General features: G+C 42.2%; 1 protein-coding gene across 7 annotated transcripts in view; it reads right to left on the reverse strand.

Annotated features, from left to right (window-relative positions):
* rasal2 (RAS protein activator like 2) overlaps positions 1-23,575 on the reverse strand; it is a 388,464-nt gene that overhangs the window by 274,443 nt on the left and 90,446 nt on the right. Inside the window, exon 1 of one of the 7 annotated variants that reach the window (XM_080195956.1) lies at positions 22,112-22,676. The exons of the other annotated variants lie outside the window; for them this stretch is intronic. Coding sequence (XP_080052082.1) covers positions 22,112-22,676 — 565 coding nt within the window. Of the gene's footprint in view, positions 1-22,111; positions 22,677-23,575 lie in introns of those variants that run through there. 7 annotated transcript variants of the gene reach the window in all.

Genomic DNA, 23,575 nt, shown 5'->3' on the forward strand with positions numbered 1-23,575 from the left:
GAAGATCTCACTGCTCACCTACCCATGCTCGTCAGCGCACAGTGACTGGGAAATTCAGTGGTTTAATGGTATTTTGCTCACATTCAGCCAATCACACTCAGACTGAAACTAGAAGGAACACAGCATAATTATTCAGTGAGCTTCCAGTTCTTCAAGCAATCACCTCCCCCCCTGATTTTCACAAGGCATAAGTAAATAAATAGTGATACTGGTGTGGGTTTACATGCAGATTCACTCCAATTTAATGAAATGATTACATTGCATGGCTCTTTCATTTGTTGTGATAGGATCAAAAAAGTGATGACAACCAGTGTGCATATAAATTCAGTAATTTAAGTCAGGTGGGATAACATTTCAGGAACATGAGAAGTTTGTGCATGGAAGAGGGATAGGGCAAAGGACAATGTTTAGAAAGTCTTCACAACATCACCTCGCTCCAGAATCATGGGCCAAGTTTATTGTTATTGCTGAAAGAGACATTTCGTTCAGGTTTTTCATCTTGCACTCACCAGAACAATCCTAAGAATACCAATGACAAGGGAAACAACAAGACATATGCCTTGATCAGAGTCAAGCTGCCCAGCTGGTTTAAATTTTCAAACAGTACTTAGCAGTTAACTGTCAGTCACCATTAACTCATGCATTCTCCATGACAATGCCTCAAACAGAATCCACTTGCCAACCAATCAGTACTCTCTCCTCAGATGAGTACAAGCTAAGAAGCTTCACAAAAAGTATACTTGTTAGCAATATGCAATTTCTGTACTGCCGAGTTCTATATGTTTCTTCGACAGAAAATTCTTTACTAATATAAATTTTAAATAAAGATAACTCAACTAGTGTGTTAGCAGCTTAATCCAAATGAAAACATTTGAATTAGGTTCAGTGTTCATGACAGTAAATAGTCATATTCAACATTTCACCAAAATCTCATTACCTTCGGCCAATGCATTTTGTTTTTAACATTGCATTCTTAACAGCTTATCTCTGTACTAAATGCTGTATGTTACTACAGATGGAGCTGCCTGTTAGCACATCAGCAAAAGATAGGACTAGTTCTGTACTTGAAATGTTACACACTGTTGTTCTCCGTTCCCTTCCCAATTACTTCCTTCCCCCAACAATTTCGCTGAGCTTACAGTCATCAACAGCTCGGGCATAACCACAGTCTGTCAAACGCATGGTTTACGATATTGCTCTATCAATGGGTTGCAACACTGGGTCACCTCTCATGATGTGCATTCTGAAATCAGCACAAGGAGCGGAGAAGTTGCAAAAAAAAAACAAATCCTTAACCCCCAATAACATTTTAGAACACCATCTGGACAAAGCATAAGGAATTTGAGGCTTAATTTAAAATGAAGGACAGCATTTGTGTCTTTTTAATCCAGGGAGAAATCACAGCTGCTGTATTAGAGAAATCCAGACAAACATCGGGGAATCAAAATTTGTTCATTTCCTATCCCACAATTTAATAGCAAAATCGTAATTTTTTTCTGGAACATATCATCCATTGGCCGAGTTAATACATAAGTACATTGAAATCCACATCGGAGAAATTTATCAAATAATCCGATAAACCACTGTGCAGCAATTTGGAAAGTTTTTGAAGATGCTAATATAAATGCACATTTACTTGCTGTGTGGCCACTGATGTTGGGGGTTCTCCATCTTGTGTTCCTACTCTCCTGGTGGCAATTTATATTCTAGTCTGTCCTTATGTGTAAGTTGGAAAATTAATCAACTGTGAAAACACCGCAGCCAAGCTAAATCCTGTTCTCTCACACCCATTTTACCACAAGAAGCACGGGTTAATCACTGAACCAAATCCCTACTTCTGTTCTTAACAATCCAGGGACACAGACCAACTGAAGATCCCCTTCTTCAGCCACAAGGGAATTCAGCTCGCTGTTGAAATCAGGGTCAAAGTGGAGAACTTACTGCAGTATTTGCCCTAGAACAGGAACGGGCACATTATTTACTCAGTCTGAGCCACCTTTGCCTTTTATTCTATCGCCTCTGGTTTGAGATTGTCCAACCCCCTTTTCCAAATTTTGCTCAGGAAATGGTCACTCTCATGGGGATGAGATGCAATAAACAGCCAAGAAACTTTCAACATCAAATGCTCAACTTGACAGTGGCTAAAAATTGCAAAAGATACAGCAACAATTTCAAAATAAACTCACCAAGAACATGATATCTGACTTGATCTAATTCTGAAGGAATTCTAGAATGAAACAAGGCGTGTATATACAACTGGGCAGTTCTGCTAATTCAACTGACAGAAATCCTATGCCTAATAATTAAGGACCTCACTCACCCAGGACATACTCTCTGCCACCTTTTTCCATCGTGAAAAAGATACAAAAGTCTAAGGACACATACTAACCAACTCAAGAACAGCTTCTTCCCTGCTGCAATGAGACTTTAGAATGGACTTACCTTGCATTAAGTTGACCTTTCCCTACACCCTAGTTATGACTGTTACACTATATCAGCACTCTCTCCTTGCCTTCTTTCTGTATGGTATGCTTTGTCCGTATAGCACTCAGGAAACAATACTTTTCACTGTATACTAATATGTTGACAATAAGAAATCAAATCAAATCTTATCTTTTCAACCAACTGCACCATTTAAATTAACAAATTACGTTAACAGCAACAACAACTGGTATTTTTGTACTGCGCCTTTTACATAATAAAATATCCCAAGACACCCCAGGGATACGAACTCAGACTATGACACCAAGGAGACATGAGAGCAGATGACCAAAAACTTGGTCAAATAATTACATTTTACGGAGCATCTTAAACAAAGAAAGCAAGGGAGAGAGGCAAAAAAGGTTGGGAAGGAAGTGGTCGCGAGGGGACTCAAATGACAACTGACAGGAAGAGTATCAGGAGCATAGTCGGCAAGGGAGCAGCAACACAAAGAGCAGCAAAAGCACGCAAAAAGCAGCTACATGTGAAGGTAGGAAAAACTCCCGCCAACAGAAACAGAAAATGGTAGGCCAGTTCTGGGCAAAGGGCCTTTCAACAAACATATGGAAAGCTGGAAGCTGTAAATGGAACGTTTCAACTCTTACTTAAAGGCAAATAAGGTAAAGGATGAACGAGCAGCAGCATTCACTTAAGTACTACAGGAAGTAAAACATTTACAATGTTAAGAAGCCTCATGCAACCAGAGAAGCCCACAGAGCATCCCCTAGCAGAGCTGTGCGAAGCGCGAGGAATCATTCTGCCCGGAAACCACTTATGATTGCAGAATGGTTCCAATTTTATCAGAGAATGCAATTGGTCAGTGAATCCATTGTGCAATCTGTAACTATGTTGAAGAGACAGGTTGCGTGCTGCGAATGTGGCGTTTTCCTGCAGGATGCCTTGCGGGATTGTTTGGTATGTGGGCTTCGCAATACAAGCAATACAACAGTGACAAAAATAAGTTTAGACTTTAAGGTGGCTTTTGAGATATCTACTTCCATGGAATTGGTTGTAAAAGGAGCAACACAGTTGGGTATTGGTGCCCAAATATCCAAAGTAGCCAACGAGCAACAGAACGTGGCATCAGCTATCAATGACCCTCTAACCTAAAACAAACCCTTTCCATCCATAAACCTATCCACGGATCTCTTAAATGCCCCCAAACTAGGCGCATTTACAACTGCAGCAGGCAGGGCATTCCAATCCCTCACCACCCTCTGGGTAAAGAACCTACCCCTGACATCCATCCTATAACTACCACCCCTTAATTTAAAGCTATGCCCCCTCGTGCTAGCTTTCTCCATCCGAGGAAAAAGGCTATCACTGTCCACCCTATCTAAACCTCTAATCATCTTATGTGTTTCAATAAGATCCCCTCTTAGCCGCCTTCTTTCTAACGAAAACAACCTCAAATCCCTCAGTCTCTCCTCATAGGATCTCCCCTCCATACCAGGCAACATCCTGGTAAACCTCCTATGCACCCTCTCCAAATCCTCCACATCCTACCTATAATGTGGGGACCAGAACTGCACACAATACTCCAAGTGCGGCCGCACCAGAGTTTTGTACAGTTGCAACATGACACTGCGGCTCCTAAATTCAATCCCCCTACCAATAAACGCCAAGACACTGTATGCCTTCCTAACAACCCTATCTACTTGATTCCACTGGCTGCTTTCCCAAGGCAGTAGGAAGTATAGAGAGTCAATGGATGAGAGGTTGGTTTGCGTGATGAACTGGACTGCATTCACAACTCGCTGTAATTTCTTCCAGTCTTGGGCAGAGCAGGAGCCATCCCAAGCTATAACACATCTGGAAAGGATGCCTTCTGTAGAAGTTGGTAACAGTCATTGCAGACAAACCAAATTTGCTTAGTCTTCTGAGGAAGTAAAAGCATTGGTGTGCTTTCTTAATCGTAGTTCCATTTGGGTGGACCAGGACAAATTGTTGGAGATCTATACTCCTAGGAACTTGAAACTTTCAACCATCTCATCAGCACCATTGAAGGGGCATGTCCTTCACTTCCTGAAGTCGATGACCAGCTCCTTCATCTTGCTGACACTGAGGGATTGTTACCTTGTACCATGCCACTAAGCTCTCTATCTCTTTCCTATACTTTGTTTCACTGTTATTGAGATCTGATCCACTACGGTGCTGTCATCAATAAACTTGCAAATGGAATTAGAGCCAAATTTGGTTCACAGTTGAGTGAGTATAAGTAGTATGTATAGTAGGGGGCTGAGTACAAAGCTTTGTGGGGCAGCAGTGCAGAAGATGATTGTGGAGGCAGCTTTTTTGACTATCCTTACTGATTACGTAACTTTATGATGTCTCACTGAGACTTAACAAACCATCTCATTAGTTGTCTAATACCTCCAGGATAGAACCAATGAAAACCTATGGTGCAGAAAGAGGCCATTCAGCTCGTCAGCACCGACTCTCCAAAAGCGCATCCCACCCATGTCCTCCCTTTCATCCTATCCCCACAGCACCACGTACTTAGCATGGCCAATCCACCAAACGTGCACAGTCTTTGGACTGTGGAAGGAAACCAGAGCACCCGGACTTCTCGCGACCATTAGATATGAGCAATATATGCTGCCTTGTCACAATGGTTTCAGGGATGAGGGATTTCAGTTGCATGAATGGATTAGAAAAGCTGAGTGATTATTGACAAAGCTGTGCAAAATCATGAGGAGTGTAGAGAGAGTAACGAGAAAAACAGTTCCTGTTAGTGGAAAGGTCAATAGAAAGGTTTCATAGCGAGGGGGATTGAATATAAAAGTAGGGAGGTCTTGCTGCAGCTGTATAGGGCACTGGTGAGGCTGCAGCTGGAGTACTGTGTGCAGTTTTGGTCGCCGCACTTACGCAAGGATATTTTGGCCTTGGAGGGAGTGCAGAGGAGGTTCACCAGGCTGATTCCAGAGTTGAGGGGGTTGAACTATGAGGAGAGGCTGAATAAACTAGGCTTGTACTCGTTAGAGTTTAGAAGAATGAGGGGTGATCTCATTGAGACGTATAAGATGTTGAATGGGATGGACAGGATAGAGGTGGAGAGGCTCTTCCCGCTCAGAAAGGACAGTAGGACTAGAGGGCACAACCTCAAGATAAAGGGGGGGGTGGTTTAGAACAGAGTTGAGGAGGAACTTCTTCACTCAAAGGGTGGTGAATCTCTGCCCGTTGAAGTGGTGGAGGCTGCCTTGCTTAACATTTTTAAGACACGGGTTGATAGGTTTTTGATAGGCAAGGGGATTAAGGGTTATGGGGAGAGTGAGGGTTAATGAGGAACTGAGCCACGACAGATCAGCCATGATCTTACTGAATGGCGGGGCAGGCTTGAGGGGCTAGATAGCCTACTCCTGCTTCTATTTCTTATGTTCTAGGTCAAGAGCTAGTGAGTTAAGAATTATGGTGATTAGAAGACCTAAAGATGAGACGAGGAAATGAACTTACAGAGAAAATAGTGCACAACCTAAAATTCATTGTCCAAGAGAGTGCCGGAGGTAAGTTTACTCATGGCTTTCAAAAAGGAACTGGATAAGATCTGAACTGCGCTGTAATGTTCTATGTTCTATAGAATACCGTTGCTGTGGCAAATGCTAGGCTCATAAAGCCCAATGCCACTGGCATAAAGAACAAAGAATAAAAACAGCCCGGGAAACAGGCCCTTCGGCCCAACGAGCCCGTGCCGCCATTTTAACTCCACCAGTCCCTCCCTCCACCCGTAACCCTTGTCTAATGTTTTATGGCCATCCACATTGAGGGAAACTAATTTAGGGGCAATTCATTACTGCCAATCAGCCTAACAGCACACCTTTGGGGTGTGGGAGGAAATCGGAGCACCCGGAGAAAACCCACACAAGCAGGGGGAGAACGCGCAAACTCCCAAACTAAGCAGGTATGGCATATTGCCCTCAATTGTGGGGTGCAATCAAAAGATGAAAAGGGGAGTTGAAGAGAAACAAACATGTAAAATAGGCAAAAGATACATGCCACTAGCCAAGAAGGGGACAGACAGTCCGCCAAATCTGTTGACAAATGTAAAGGAAACTAAATCAACCAAATTTATTTTGAATATTTTAGCGTTTGGAGAAGCCAATAGCTTCAAGGTCTTTCCAAAGGTAAAAGGGAAGGTAAGCAAAATGGAAGTAGAACAGAGGCAGCAGTATCACTGATCATGGACCTAGTATACAGAGACAAATTGGAAACACTGCCATTGAAGGTTAAAAAAAAATCACCTTACAAACTTATGTGGAGCAAGTGGTGCAACTCAGAGGATATGCATTGGTAAACATACAACTAAAGGACGCGTGTTTAGGACAGAGCTACCACTGTACGCGAAAAAGGTTGACTGCCCTGCCTTGTTTGGACGCCACCTGATGCAGAAATTATGGGTCACCCTAATTGTGCCAGTTTTGAAGACTGATAGCATGTTCAGAATGAGTGCAAATATCAAGGTAACCATAAACCCAGCACTGTGTGCAGACCAATACCCACTTTCTCTTATAGCGGACTTGTTTAATGCAGCAGCAGAAGGGAAGAAATTTTCAAAGATGGACTTACCTCAAGGTCTCCCATTTCCTATACAACCGGCATTTTGGCTGTTTATCAATCACAGGCTCCTGACCATCATCTTCAGGCCATTCATAAGAACATAAGAAATAGGAGCAGGAGTAGGCCATCTAGCCCTTCGAGCCTGCCCCGCCATTCAATAAGATCATGGCTGATCTGTCGCTGCTCAGTTCCACATTCCCACCCTCTCCCCATAACCCTTAATCCCCTCTCTTATCAAAAACCCATCAACCCGCGTCTTAAAAATATTTAGCGAGGCAGCCTCCACCACTTCAACGGGCAGAGAATTCCAGAGATTCACCACCCTTTGAGTGAAGAAGTTCCTCCTCAACTCCGCTCTAAAACGCCCCCCCCTTTATCTTGAGGCTGTGCCCCCTAGTCCTACTGTCTTTTTTGAGCGGGAAGAGTCTCTCCACCTCTATCCTATCCATCCCATTCATCATCTTATACGTCTCAATGAGATCTCCCCTCATTCTTCTAAACTCTAACGAGTACAAGCCTAGTTTATTCAGCCCCTCCTCATAGCTCAACCCCCTCAACTCCGGTATCAGCCTAGTAAACCTCCTCTGCACTCCCTCCAAGGCCAAAATATCTTTGCGCAGGTGCGGCGCCCAAAACTGCACACAGTACTCCAGCTGCGGCCTCACCAATGCCCTATACAGCTGCAGCAAGACCTCCCTACTTTTATATTCAATCCCCTTCGCTATGAAGGCCAGCATCCCATTCGCCTTCCTGACCACCTGCTGCACCTGCAGGCTGGGTTTTTGCGACTCATGCACAAGGACCCCGAGGTCCTTCTGCACCGTCGCCTGCTGCAGTTTTTCGCCCCGTAAGTAATAGTCCTTCCTACCATTCTTCCTACCAAAGTGGACCACCTCACACTTGCCAACATTAAATTCCATTTGCCAGTTCCTGGCCATTCGCCCAGCCTATCTAGATCCTTCTGCAGACTCTCCACACCCTCCGCACAATTTGCTGTTCCCCCAATCTTGGTGTCATCCGCAAATTTTGACACCCTACACTCGGTTCCCTCCTCCAGATCATCTATATAAATGGTAAAAAGCTGAGGCCCCAGCACCGACCCCTGGGGCACTCCACTAGTCACCATCCGCCAATCCGAATAGCACCCGTTGACCCCCACTCTCTGCCTCCTATTTGACAACCAATCCTCTATCCACGCTAACACCTTACCCCCAACTCCAAGTCCCCTGACCTTCTGCAATAACCTCTTATGAGGTACTTTGTCAAACGCCTTCTGAAAATCCAGAAAGACCACATCCACCGGCTCTCCTCTATCCACCGCCCTAGACACATCCTCATAGAACTCCAGTAAATTTGTCAGACACGACTTCCCTTTAATGAAACCGTGCTGCGTCTGCTCTATCAAGCAATTCCCTTCAAGATGCCTCGCAATTTCCTCCTTAATGACGGATTCTAACATTTTACCTACCCATGGCAGCAGTACAGTTACAACAATGGGCACTACCGTTGGCAGCATTTTCTTATGACATATGGTATAGATAATCTGAACAGCATAGTAACTTTGGTGCACTTTCAAAGCTGCCTTTGCTTGGGGGAACAGGTAATCCTGTTTGGCATTGGAAAATTATGCATTTTCACCAAGATGATAAAGTATCTGCATCAGCAACCCAAGTTCAAAACGCCACAAGAAATGACCCAATTTTAAGTAATGGATTATGAGGGAAGAGGATTCATAAGAATCAGCCTCTTTTGAGTCCCTAATGTCAAGAAAGTGGGGGTTGTCCACAATAGACAAATGACTTTTGTGGTGCATGAGAGTGGTCATTCCTCCCACATTATGTATTAAGGTACCAGATTAAACGCATCAAGGGCACCCAGGTGTGCTGCGGATGAAAGAGATTGACAAACACTATTTTCAGTAGCCAGGCGTTGACTCCCAGGTTGAGGAGATGGCAGGTGCTAGCAAACCTTGCACTGTAGTGCAGAAAGCATTTTGCCACCTCTCCACCATGGGAATAGCCTGAAGCTGCTTAACAAAGGATTGATGTAGACTTTGTTGTTCCGGTGGACGGAGAAATGCTACTGTTGGTGGTCAATGTCCATTCAAAATGGCCAGAAGTATCAATTATGAAGTCCACAAAAGCGACTCTAGAGCGACTCAATGGGTTCTTTGCTCATTTTGGAAGCCCTATCAAGTACTGAGTGACAACGGGTCACAATTTATGGCAAAGGAATTTATGGACCACCTCAACCACCAAGGAGTTCCGCAGGTCAAGTTGGCTCCGTACCACCCTGCGACAAATGGTCAGGCTGAAAGGTTTGTCCAGACCTTAAAACAGGTGCTGAAGGTTTCCCAAGGGGAGGGGTCCCTTAAGCACATATCGCAATATACTCATGCAATGACCCAAGTTTCCCTTGTATCATTGGTGTTTGATAGCAGATTATGGACCACTTTTGACCTGATGTGGCCTGAGGAGACATAAGAGATGGGAACAAATAACTAATGAGTGAAGATGGTCCAAAGAGAGGTAAAATCAAGAAAGTTCAAGAGAGAAACTCTGGTGCTAAGCAACTGGCAGGACAAAAAATAGGTTCCTGCAGTAGTGGTGGCCCAGACGGGGCCAGTGTCATACACTGTTCAGACCCAGGATGGACAGGTCTGTAGAAGACAGATGGATCAGCCGGTGGCTGCTCCACATCAAAACAGCAAAGGCCCTCCGACACATAATTGTTGTTGGAAGAGCCCGAGGAATCAACTGAGATTTGTGCTCCTGAAACAGAGAGTTTTGATCAGAAATGAAACATCAGCAGAAGCTGATGACAGTAACCAGATCAGAGAGGAAGATCTGGAGTTTCCAGAAATGTGGGGAAGAACACTTGACAACTCGACAACGAGATGGTCGCCCAGAAACCATCGTCCTCCAGATGGACTGCTTATGTCCATGTAAACTTCTAATAGATGTTGATATTACTGTTCACAGTTGATCTTTGTGTTTTTGTGTATAGTTGAATATTTATATAATTGTGTTAAAAATATATATACGTTATTTGGGGGGTTCTGAAGAGGGGAGGAGTATTACGCATGTTGGGGCATGTCCCTTTAAGAGAACTGGTCAGGTGACTTCAGACTCAAGCTCCACCTTGGGTGAAGTTGCCTCGGTGGTCTTGTGCTGACTGTAATAGGATAAAAACGTGTTAATAAACTGTTCCAGTTACTTTAGTACAACTGACCTCCTAGACCTTTTATAAATCTCAAAATCAGACCTCAAACATAATACAATGAAATTCCAGCACTCAAAGTACAGACAGCTGAAGAAACAGCAACCAATTGTGGAGCTATTAACATTGGGATGCTTAAGGTACCTGAATTAAAAGAGTGTAGAAATGTCAGAGGATTGTAGGGCTGGAAGAAATTAGAGTTAGTGAAGGGCGTCCTTTGTAACAAAAAGACCATTTAGGATTGATCTCAAGATGCTGATTGGAGTGACTTAACATGGGAAAGGTGGGCACAAGTTTCTGAAATGACGACACACTCCAGGAGATTGAAAGAAAAGGAAGATTGGAAAAGGGGGAGCAATTTGATAGGATAGAAGGGTCAAGGATTACTTTTTTAAGGAGAGGGGTTTTGATGGCAGATTTGAAGGTGGAACTGATAAAAGGGTCATCTGCTAGACCTGCTGAGGTTTTCCAGCGTTCTCTTTTGGTTTAAAATATAAATAATATTGGCGAAGGTACTTGAACAGTTCATTCAGGTGCATTTGTGACTCTTTCTTGAATTTTTTTTGTCTCCTTTCCAGCCAATAATCACACTGCAAATTTCTGCAGTACCTCTCCTGGTTGTCTCCATATTAATTTGTTAAACACATTAGCTCTTTTGGTCAGCCTGTACAGCAAGGTGCACAAAATCCTGTCAAAAAGTGAGAGCCTTGAAATTATGAAACAAAATGGGAAAATGGCCATTTTCTTCCCAAATTCATGTGTCAAGAATGAATACATTAGAATGAGCAACTGAGAAGGAAGCTATTTCTGAGATGTTATTTAGTGACCAGATTACAAGAGAGACATGCTCATTCCTACTTTTTGCTCAGAGTAATTTCACCGCTCTTGGTCTGCAGTTAATAGTCAGTGGCCGTCATTGTTACACACACTTGTAGCTCTGGTAAAAAAGAAATTAAATTTTACTTAAGGACAGTGGCTTGAATAAAAGATTTTAGTGAACCCAACAACACTACGTTAATTCCTGTGACACGCAGTTTTTTCAAAACCGCAAGTTTGACTTCAGCTAATGCGTGTGAATAGATTTATCATTTTCCTTGCAGTTCCTTTTAATCTCGGTAGTGACCTGAACTATGGACTTCGACCTGACGTCAAAGCTTTCTCAATTAGGAAAAATGATCATGCTCTGTTTCCCAATGGTGTCAATATGAAAAGTCTCAAATGTAGCTTTACTGACTTCCCTTAACCAATCAAGTATACAGAACTCACCACAGCCATGATATGCTCGATGTTACATAGAATCCTTTAGAACTTCTGAGCAACCTGTAGCCATAGTGCACACTTTACAATGTTAACAAGTCATGGTTCACTCACGAATATTGCAATTAAGGCTCATAGCCTACACTTCACTTTGATATGCTTTCCCCTCCAGGCATATTTTTCACCCAGTACACAGCTGTTGTCCAGTTTTTGCAGAGTATCTTAACTCCAACTGCAATATTTTTGGCACCAATCCAACCACTATGCTCTCTGTATAATGTTCAAGCTTAGGTAGTGGCTGACATCTGAGGCCAAGAAAAGCTTCAAACAAGCACTCACTGCCTAAATGAATCTATCCTGCTCTTTTCTGAGCTGCAACAGAAGTCACTTTTCAAAATACATAAAAAATTCTTTTCTGTTGTGCCATTTCAATCTGCTGCACAGTCCTAAATCATTATTGACAGTTTTAGAAACGATAAATTAATAGTCACTTGTGAAATAATGGATTAATTAACAAAAGCCAGCATGGATTTATCTGTTTAAGTTCTAGATTATGGAGTGGAGGAAAGCAACATATTAATGTTGATCTTCAGCAAGACTTGAGTATACTTGAACAAGATACGCAAATGTTAGCATGCAGGTACAGCAGCAATTAAGGTGGCAAATTACACGTGGGTCTCTGTTGCAAGGGAACTGTAATACAAAAATAAAGACATCTTGTTGAGGTTGTAAAGTGCATTGTTGATACCACACCTGAAGTGGTTGATAATTTTGGTCTTCATATTTAAGGATGTTCTTACACTGGCAGGGAGGTTCATTAAATTGTCTCCTGGGATGAGAGGGTTGTTGAAAAGATACTGAGTAAATTGTACTTAAACTCAACTGAATTTAGAAGAATAAAAGGCAATCTGGTCAAAACATAGAAGATTATGAGGGGCTTAATAGGATGGACGCTTAAGTGTTAGGAATGGATTAACAGACCTTCCAATTAATGTCAATTCTCCAATAGAAGTCACTGATATATAAAGGGGCTACAGGTGGTACTGGTTGGTGATGTAGAATTGTATCAAAGAAATAAAGAAGAAATAAAGAAGAAATAAAGAAGAAATAAAGAAGAAATAAAGAAGAAATAAAGAAGAAGAAGTTGTTGTGTCTCCTTTACTAAACTGCAACAAAGAGGCTCAAACAAGATTTCTTTTTACTTTGCTGTGCAATCTGAAATGTGGGTGGCACAGTCTCAGGATAAGGAGTTGGTTACTTAAGGATGAGGTGAGGAGAACTTTCTTCATTTACCGAGTTGTGGATCTTTGGAATTGTCTAATCTTGAGGGTTATGGATATTACAGTATTAAATATATTTAAAGTTGAGTTATACACATTTCTGGTTTTACAAGAAATCAAGGAATATGGGAAGCGGGCAGCAAAAATGGAATTGAGAGAGACCATGAACCATGATTTTATCAATATATGGAGCAGAGTCAAAGGGGTCTATGATCAAGTTCACATCAGTCAGGACAGGACTGCTTTTCTTGATATTTATTACATGTACATTTACATTCCTTTTGTGTTTTTGTCTGTGCCATCCCTATGGATTACAGCCCCACTCACACGATAAAGCTTGTCTAAGTTTCATTGTCTTCAGCACTGAAGGGTCATCCTGACACACAACATTGGCTCTATTCAATCAGCACAAATGCTGTCAGACCCACTGAAATTTTCCAGCATTTTCTGTTTTTGTTTCAGATTCCAGCATCTGCAGCATTTTGCTTTTATCTGTTTTTCTTGATATTTATTCATGACTGAACCTTGGATGTGAGCGTCACAGGCAAGGCTACGTTTTGTTGCTCATTCTGAATTGGTTGTTAATTGTTTTCTCGTATACATACACAAATCATTGAAAGTGGTACGTCAAATCGAAGATGAGGTTGAAATGAATTTAGGGCTTTAGGCTTTAAAACAATGCACAGGAATAAAAAGACAAGCAAGTTAAGTTGAATTTTTCCTTATAAAATACTGGTTTGGCCTCAAGTGAAGTCTTGTATTAAAATTCTGGGCACCATACATTAGGAAGAATGGATAGACTTTCTATAAGGTGTTGGAAGGTTTACAAGAATAGTCCCAGTTTTTGAAAGTAGAGGTCTCAGTTACATGGATAGACTGGAAAAGTTAGAATTTTTCTCAATGTTGAGGAGATTTGATCAAGGAATTTAAAATTGTGAAGAGGTCAAGATAAACTGGTGAGAAATTGTTTCCATTCCCATTTGCCACAATATTTAAAACCAAGTAATTAAGAAAATAATCAACAGCAACATCAGGAAATATTTTCATAGAGTGATTAGGATCTTGAGTGCATTGCCCAAGAGAGTAGTGGCTTTTGCGGGAGGGGAGGGGGAAAGAGAATTGCAGTCATAGAAGTTTACAGCATGGAAATCGGCCCTTCGGCCCAACTTGCCTATGCTGCCCTTTTTTTTAAAACCCCTAAACTAATCCCAATTGCCCGCATTTGGCCCATATCCCTCTTTACCCATCATACCCATGTAACTATCTAAATGCTTTTTAAAAGATAAAATTGTACCTGCTGCTACTACTACCTCCGGCAGCTTGTTCCAGACACACTCCAACCTCTGTGAAAAATTGCCCCTCTGGACACTTTTGTATCTCTCCCCTCTCACCTTAAACCTATGCCCTCTAGTTTTAGACTCCCCTACCTTTGGGAAAAGATTGACCATCTATCTTGTATATGCCCCTCATTATTTTATAGACCTCTATGAGGTCATCCCTCAGCCTCCTAAGTTCCAGAGAAAAAGGTCCCAGCCTATCCAGCCTCTCCATATAACTCAAACCATCACGTCCCGGTAGCATCCTAATAAATCTCTTCTGCACTCTTTCTCGTTCAATAATATCCTTTCCACAATAGCGTGACCAGAATTGCACACAGTATTCCAAGTGTGGCCTTACCAATGTCGTGTATAACTTCAAGACATCCCAAATGCATTTTAACCTTGCCTTTGATTTGACGTACCGTTTTCAATGACGTGTATACATATACAAGAAAAAAGTTTACCACCAATTCAGAATGAGCAACAAAACCTAGCCTTTGTGGAAAGGGCAGATGAGTGTAATGAGCTACACTGCTCTTGCAGGAAGTTGGCATAAACATTATGGGCAATTTTAATTTGTTCACAGGGTGTGGGCGTCATTGGTTAGTCCAGCATTCCAATCACTAATTACCTTTTTGAAGGTGGTAGTAAGCCACCTTGAAGCGCCGCAGTCCAGGGTGTGTATGTACCCCCAATATTCCACAGGAAGGAAGTTCCAGGATTTTGATCCAGGGACAGTGAATGAGTAGTAAAATGGCTCAGTCAGGGTAATGTGGTTTTGAGGGAAGCTTGCAAGTGCAAGTGTTCTGATGCATTTGCTGCCCTTCAGTGCCTTCAAGGACAAGATTGAGGGTTTGGAAGGGTTGACCATCTTCAGTGCTGTAGATGATTCTCTAATGTAGTAACAACACACCAAATTAATAATGAGCTCAGTAATCCATTAAATAAACATTAGCCTGTAGTGGGAAAAATCACAAAGATGGCTATCTGGCACATTAAAATGTTACCTGGGAGAGAGACATTAAGCAGGCATTGACTTACAGCGCAGACAGCTACTTGAAACTAAAAACATGCAGGCCAGACAGTTGAAGTTAAACATGCAGAAATCAGATACTGCAGGAAGCCAGTAGACAGCTTGAGGCACTTTTTAAGATAAGGACAGACCAGGACAATAAGATTTCCCATAAATGGGAACAGGAATTCATAAATGCAGGAAAAGCAATTACTGTATGTACAGACCGAAACTAAGTCATTGATAGTCACTGATAGAGGAAATGTATCCATTCTATGAAACAATACAATGTTAAATGCCTATGTCTGGCTGTAATGATGTGTTTAACTATCTATCGTACTCAACTACAACGACGCGTTAAATGGCAAATGTCCGGGCTATCCATTGTCTGAAATGTATAAAAATAAACTACTCCTTTTGTATTATTCAGAGAAGGTGGGTGCCCAATACTGAGGAGTGCCAATGCCTTTTCTCCATGAAGCTTCGTTAAATAAAACTGTATTGTTGCACCCCCGTCTGACTCCGAAGTGGTAATTTCCCACAACACGGCCACTTTTAAATCCAAGTACAACAACATAACCGACTCAACCAGCAACAACTGCTTGGAAGGGGTGCTGTCTCAACGCCAAAGCATTTTCTCCCAGATGATCAGCTTCACAAACAGTGACATAATTGCATCATCAGAATGCCAATCACATCATCAGCTACATTCTAAATACAACACATACCACATCACTGATTAACTCTGTTAGTCTCTAACTGTTGTGCTTCAATAAGCTTGTTTCTGGCTCTTGTAGGATTTCTGGTTTCTGAAAGGGTTATGTTTTTGAATTCACTTATGGGATGTAGGTAACTCTGACAAGACCAGCATTTGTTGTCCATCCCTAGTTGCCCTTGAGAAGGTGGTAGTGAGCTGTCTTCTTGAACTGCTGCCACTCCTGGAGGTATAGGAACACCCACAGTGCTGTTCGGTGCGAGTTCCAGGATTTTGACCCAGTGACAGTGAAGGAATGGCATAGTTTCAAGGCAGGGTGGTGAGTGACTTGGAGGGGAACCTCCAGGTGATGTTCCTATGTGTCTGCTGCCTTTGTCTTTCTAGATGGTAGTTGCCGTGGGTTTGAAGTGTTCTACTGAAGGAACCTTAATGAGTTCTTGCAAGGTATCTTGTAGATGGTACATGGCTGTTCATTGGTCGTGGAGGGATTGACTGTTTGTGAAAGGGATAGTAATCAAATGTGCTTTGTGCAGTTCCTGGATGGTGTTGAACTTCTTGTTAGAAATGCACTCATCCAGACACGTTACACTTCTTAGTTGTGACTTGTAAATGGTGGACAGGTTTTGGGGAGTCAGGAGGTGAGTTATTCAGTGCAGGATTCACAGCCTTTGACCTTCTCCAATGGCCACAGTATTTAGATGGCTAGTCTAGTTCCATTTCCTGTCAATGGTAACTCCCAGGATGATAATGAGGATTCAGCAATGATAGTGCCATTGAATTAATGGGCCAATGGTTAGATCCTCTCTTGTTGGAGCTCACCATCACCTGGCATTTCTGTAGCATGAATGTTATTTGCCACTAGTCAGCCCAGTGTTTATATAACACGACTGCTATTTTAACCAAAATAATCTAATTCTGCAAAGTGTTTCTAATCAATTGATCAAAATGCACAAACCAATCCAAGTTAGACATTAATGTGTGTATAAATTGATTATCAAGAAACTGAAAATATTTCAGGATTTAGGAGCTAACTTAAGCACAGTTCAAGCAACTGAAACTTAATCTGAGCACTGCGTCTCCTTAAAAAAAACACTAAAGCAGGACAGGGGACTAAGTGTCAAAATACCTGATTTGCCAACGAAACTTATGAGAGTTATACGTTAACTATGACAACACTTCCAATTTGCAAAGGAGGCCAACTCGCACCCCTTTATTCAGCACTCACTACCAAATTCTAGCAAATAAGTGTTTAAATGTCCCAACAGAAACAAAATGACACTCAGCAGGTCAGGCAAATTCTGAGAGAAGCAGAATGGACATTTCGATCTGTGACTTCAGAATTCTGAAGGATCTTAAATATAGACTTTAAACATAACTGTTTCTCTTCACACATAATGCCAGACCTGCTGGGTTTTTCCAGCATTTTCTATTTTTAGTTCAAATTTCCAGTATCTGAAATCTGTTGCTTTTATTTAAATGTCCCAAAGCTGGTGTTTCTCACTAAAATTTGATTTTCAGTATCAAAAATTATGAAATATTCTTTGGCTAGCATTCTTAAATCCAATTATTTACATGCTGCAACTTAAGAAATACTTGTGGGTTTAAGATTGCCTAGAGCTGTCAAGTTCTGAAACTAAATAACCTTAGCCCACTGTCAGTGCTCACCCCTGACTTCACTCACGCTCAAATGTTGTCCTCCCTCTCTCACCCCAACAATGGTGGCGGCGAGGGAAGGAAGAGAACAATGTTCAACCTCCCTGATCCCTTCTCACCCCACGGCCATTGCTTCACTCCCTTAAAATACTGACTATTCTAACATCTGGTTAAAGTCCAACAAGTTAATTTGATAGTAAACCCACTAGCTTTGAGTTTGCCCCTTCATCAGGTGAGTGGAGAGTTCTGGTCACACAGAGCATATAAAGGCACACACAGTTTACAGAATACTGATTAGAATGCGCGTCTTTACAGCTAATCAAGTCTTAAAAGGTGCAGACAATGTGAGTGGAGAGAGGGTTAATGTGAGTGGAGAGAGATCTGTATTGTCTCCAGACAGGGCAGTAAGTGAGATATTGCAAATTTAGGCAAGTCATGGGGGTTACAGATAATGTGACATGAACCTAAGATCCAGTTGAGGCCATCCTCATGTGTGCGGAACTTGGCTATCAGTCTCTGCTCAGCGACTCTGCGCTGTCGTATGTCAAAGGCCGCCTTGGAGAACATTTACCTGAAGATCAGAGGCCGAACGCCCATGCTTAAGTGCTCGCCAACAGGAAGGGAACAGTCTTGCCTGGTGATTGTCAAGCGATGGTCATTCATCTGTTGTCGTAGAGTCTGCATGTCTCCCCAACGTACCATGCCTTGGGACATCCTTTCTTGCAGCATATCAGGTAGACAATGTTGGCCGAGTTGCAAGAGTATGTGCCACGTACCTGGTAGATGGTGTTCTCATGTGAGATGATGGCATTTATGTCGATGATCCGACATGTCTTGAGGTTGCTGTGGCAGGGTTGTGTGGTGTCAAGGTCACTGTTTTCCTGAATGGTGGGTAGTTTGCTGCGGACAATGGTCTGTTTGAGGTTGTGCGGTTGTTTGAAGGCAAGAAGTGGCGTGGGGGTGGCCTTGGCGAGATGTTTGTCTTCATCAACGACATGTTGAAGACTCCAGAGAAGATGTCGTAGCTTTTCCGCTCTGGCAAAGTTCTGGATGAGGAAGGGTACTCTGTCCACTGTGTCCTGTGTTTGTCTTCTAAGGTCAGTGTGGTTTTTTGGTGTGGCATGTCAGAACTGTAGATCAATGAATCGAGTGCCATATCCTGTTATGAGGGCATCTTTCAGCGTCTGGAGGTGTCTGTTGTGATCATCCTCATCTGAGCAGATCCTGTGTATACGGAGGGCTTGTCCGTAGGGGATGGCTTCTTTAACGTGTTTAGGGTGGAAGCTGGAGAGGTGGAGCATTGTGAGGTCATCTGTGCACTTGCGGGACAATGAGGTGCTGAGGTAACTGTCCTTGATGGAGATGCGTGTGTCCAAGAATGCAACCAATTCCGAAGAATAGTCCACGGTGAGTCTGGTGGGATGGAACTTGATGTCATCATATAGTTGTTTCAGTGATTATTCACCACGAGTCCAAAAGAAAGAAAACGTCATCGATGTATCTAGTGTATAGCATTGGTTGAAGGTCCTGTGCGGTGAAGAAGTCTCGTTCGAACCTGTGCATGAAGATGTTGGCATATTGAGGTGCAAATTTGGTCCCCATGGCTGTTCCGTGTGTCTGGATGAAGAACTGGTTTTTAAAGGTGAAGACATTGTGTGGTCCAGGATGAAGCAGATAAGTAAAATTGCATCTGGAAACTGGCAGTTGCAGCAATGCCATCGTTGTGGGGGATGCTGGTGTAGAGTGCCAAGACATCCATTGTGATGAGGAGTGCCCCTGGTTCAACTGCTCTGTGTGCTGAGTTTCTGCAGGAAGCTGATATGCTGCAAGAAAGGATGTTGCGAGGCATGGTACATTAGGGAGACCATGCAGACACTATGACAATGGATGAATGAACACTGCTCGACAATCACCAGCTAAGACTGTTCCCTTCCTGTTGGCGAGCACTTCAGCAGTCACGGGCACAGGGCCTCTGATCTTCAGGTAAACATTCTCCAAGCAGCCTTCATGACAGTGCAGAGTTGCTGAGCAGAGACTGATAGCCAAGTTCCGCACACGAGGGTGGCCTCAACCAGGATCTTGGGTTCATGTCACACTATCAGTAATCCCCATGACTTGCCTGGACTTGCAACATCTCACTCTCCTGTCTGGAGACAGTACACATCTCTTTGACCTATGCTTAATGCAATCTCCACTCACATTGTCTGCACCTTTTTAAGGCTTGATTAACTTACAGTTGACAGAATACTGATTAGAATGCGTGTGCCTTTATATGCTTTGTGTGACCAGAACTCTCCTGACAAAGGGGCAAACCCTGAAAGCTAGTTGGTGTACTATCAAATAAACTTGTTGGACTTTAACCTGGTGTTGTGAGACTTCTTACTGTGTTTACCCCAGTCCAACGCCAGCATGTCCACATCATATTCTAACAGGGGCCAGAGATTCCAGCAAGGTGCAGGAAGGACTAAACATTACGTAATAGTCCAGCTGCATGATTTAAAGTTTTGCTGGTTTTAGGCCTGCTATGAAAAATCCTTAAGTCAATCCATGTAAAAGCATGGGTAGTTTGTTGAAATTGATCCAAGTCTGTGTGGTTCTCACCATGATGTGGATGTGCCGGCTTTGGACTGGGGTAAACACAGTAAAAAGTCTAACAACACCAGGTTTTAGTCCAACCGATTTATTTGATAGTAAACGCACAAGCTTTCGGGTTAGTCCCTTCGTCAGGTGACGTTACTATCAAATAAATCGGTTGGACTAAAACCTGGTGTTGTCAGACTTTTTACTGGTTCTAGCCAATCACAGGTCAACCTGGGCAGGGTAAAACAGGCAATCAGAAGTTTAAACTTCCTGCCCGAGTACTGGGCGATGTGTTCACATTGAAACTCTTAAGGGGTCTCGTGCAGATCTCAGGGGAGACCTGAAAATCTGGGCTATTACTATCAGTCTCCAACCATGGCTTCTTCACACTGCGGATTGAAGATCTTGTTACATCCACAACAGTTAGTTTTGTTTTTTTTTAGAAAGGTGATGCATGTTGAGATTTTGCCAATAACCTTTACATTTGACTGTTGACTGACTTCCTCATCTATTGCTGACCACATGATCTGCATACACAATGTACTGCAGTGATCCTCAATTCCAATATTTTCTGATATCTGTGACACTTTAGGACAGAGTTCAAATCAACACACAACTTTGCTGCAGTTCCAATTATTCAGCATGCAACTCATTCATAAACTGAATTGAAAAATATTTCCTTCATAAATTAGTTCAGGCGATATCACAGGCCTCCCAAACAGTATACCTAAAAGAACGCAGACCACCTCTCATCTACAACATCAATCAAATTGCCTTTGATTTTTTTTTAGTTTTCAAAGCATGCTCATTTTAGTACCTTAAAATTTCAACATTGAGCTTTAGGAACCATCATCAAACTGTAAGAGATTTATTTTCATAACGTTAACTGGATTGCGTATTTTACACTTCCTCTTGTACAAAATTAGTCTCCAGCTGAAAATTTCTCAATCAAATCATGATTTGTTCAACAAACATGTTTTCAAAATCACGCTTTGGTCACCAGTGTGACAAATAACAGCAAAGAACTGAAATCAATCATTTTTGGATTAAGACAAAGGACTGCTTAGTACCCCTTAATAATTTGCTTTTTACAGTAAATCTCCAATACTGTCTCATAATACAAATATACATGAACCATCTAGCTTATGTGGTCTGTCCCATACAATTGTAGTGCCTTTTAGATCACTGCTACCCTTACCTCAAATGACAATCTCATGGAAGAACCAGAGAAAGATCCAAACTAAACACAGGACTATGATGGGACAGATATCCAGGAAATGCTTCCCTAACCATCCACAGCCATCAATTCTTGGATATCATTCTGACCATGATAATTTTATATAGCACCAATCTTTTAAGCAAGGTGATCTTCTCTCCAGCTAGAAGCAGATACAGGCCTCCCTTAAAGGAATTCAGTGAATCAGCGTCTACCACACAATGGAGCAACTTGTTCCAAGGACAACTTTCCTCAAAAAGAAAGACACAGTTCTTGACATCTAGCCTGGGTCTGACCTTACACAGCTCCAAATCATATCCATGGTGCATTGTAATCTATTTGAATGGAACTGGCAGTCGATTCAAAAACAATCCATTCCCTTAATAATCTTATACATATCAGTGAGACCATCCCTGAAGTATCCAGTGCCAACTCTTTTAGCCTATCTTGACCTATAAGCTTCAAGCACAACACTCCACCCTTTCCAAATCTCAACATAACCTATCATGTGAGACCGAAGCTGAACTGAGGCATGCCTAAGGACTAATTCATACACTTATTGGTAGAGTCAATTGTCTCAAAACTATATCCAAACACCCGACTTGCTCCAGCTATTACTCCTAACCCTTTTGCGATATAGACACTGGACTACTCAGATTTCTTTCTTACTTCTCTGCATTCTCCTGAAGGGTGTATCCATGTTCAGCATTCTCCTTACCCACATGCATAGAATTGCATCTTTCCATGTTAAATATGGTTTTTCCATAACCCTTCAATACATCAAGATCCATCTGAATTAGTTGAGCATTGCCTAGAATGTATTACCTTCCTGCAGTGAGTCCACATCTGCCTCTTCTTTGTGCCTCAAAAATCTCGAAAGCCGATTTGATACTGTAGTGAAGAAGCCACGGATAAAATCAGTTCTCTGGTCAGCATCTGAGTGGACTTGTCTCAAAGGTGGTTTCTCTATGTCTGAAGAACAACCAGGTTCAGAAATGGATCGGTGGTAAGGGATTGTTGCTAATTTGGTATTTGCTTGCACCACCTGGGCAGGATTCTGCTCCAGGACATCATCTGATCCAGTGTACTTGAAATGGTGCTTAATCTGTCTTGGCTGACCCTGGTCTTCTGACCTGGTGTTATTCATGCCAGAAAAAATCCTCCTGCTAACGTTACACGAAAAATTTGAGGCCGAATGCCACTTATCAGTATTTGTTGGTTTGAAAGGTTCCGAATGGGCCCGCTTGTATATTTTCCATTTTGGTTTTGAGGTTGTGTGCCACTGGTAAGCATTCAGACTGGTGGGATTCTTGTCACAGCAAGCTGGGTCTGAGAGGGATCTTCTGTAATCAGCCCGTGAAGAGGAGACTTGTTTTTTGAACACATTCATCTTTCAAATTTGTATAACCTGAGTCTTCACCTCTCAAATTTAAATAAAAACAGTACACTTAACAGAGAGCACCCAACTAAAGTCACAGCATACTAAAACTGCTTCAGTTTTCCGTGTCAAGATGCACATCGACACGTCACAACCACTTCCTATTGAGCCTCTTCTTGACGTTGCATTATAGTAAGAAAGGAAGTTGGCTTTGAACATTTCACAGACAACCACAGACCAAAATTGATCAACCGAAAGTGCTCAGAATTAACGGATGATCATAAGATAGATTCTGTTCATTGAGCTTTACAGGCAACACTGACAAGAATATTCTGAAGATAAAAGTGGCGACTTCCAAAGGCGTCCTGAAAGATTCAGCAACAAAGAGTAAATGTCAGCACTGAAACAAACAGGACGACCTGTTCTGTCGAAGCATCATTTATGTCCAAAATGTTAACTCTTTCCCTCCATAGATACTGCCAGACCTACTGTGCTTATCCAACATTTTCTGTATTTATTTCAAATTTCCAGCATCCGCAGTATTTTGATCTTATTTGACTTTATCATCATCACACTTAACTGTTACTTGGTTGGAATAATTGATAAAGTGAGCTGCACATCGAGAGTAAATCACACCGATGGAATTAAGTTCCTTCACGTGTTGAGTATGGATTTGAATGACCTGACATTTGACAACAACAAGAAGTCTGACAACACCAGGTTTAAGTCCAACTGATTTATTTGATAGTAAACCGACTTATTTGATTTACTATCAAATAAAGCGGTTAGACTTAAACCTGGTGTTGTCAGACTTCTTACTGTGTTTACCCCAGTCCAACGCCGGCACCTCCGCATTTGATGACAACTCATGAGAGAGGGAAGACATTTTCAGTCTCATCTTCCTCATTTTA

This window comes from Carcharhinus amblyrhynchos, chromosome 9 (genome assembly GCF_965287045.1).
Source record: "Carcharhinus amblyrhynchos chromosome 9, sCarAmb.v2.hapA, whole genome shotgun sequence".
Lineage (NCBI taxonomy): Eukaryota > Metazoa > Chordata > Chondrichthyes > Carcharhiniformes > Carcharhinidae > Carcharhinus > Carcharhinus amblyrhynchos.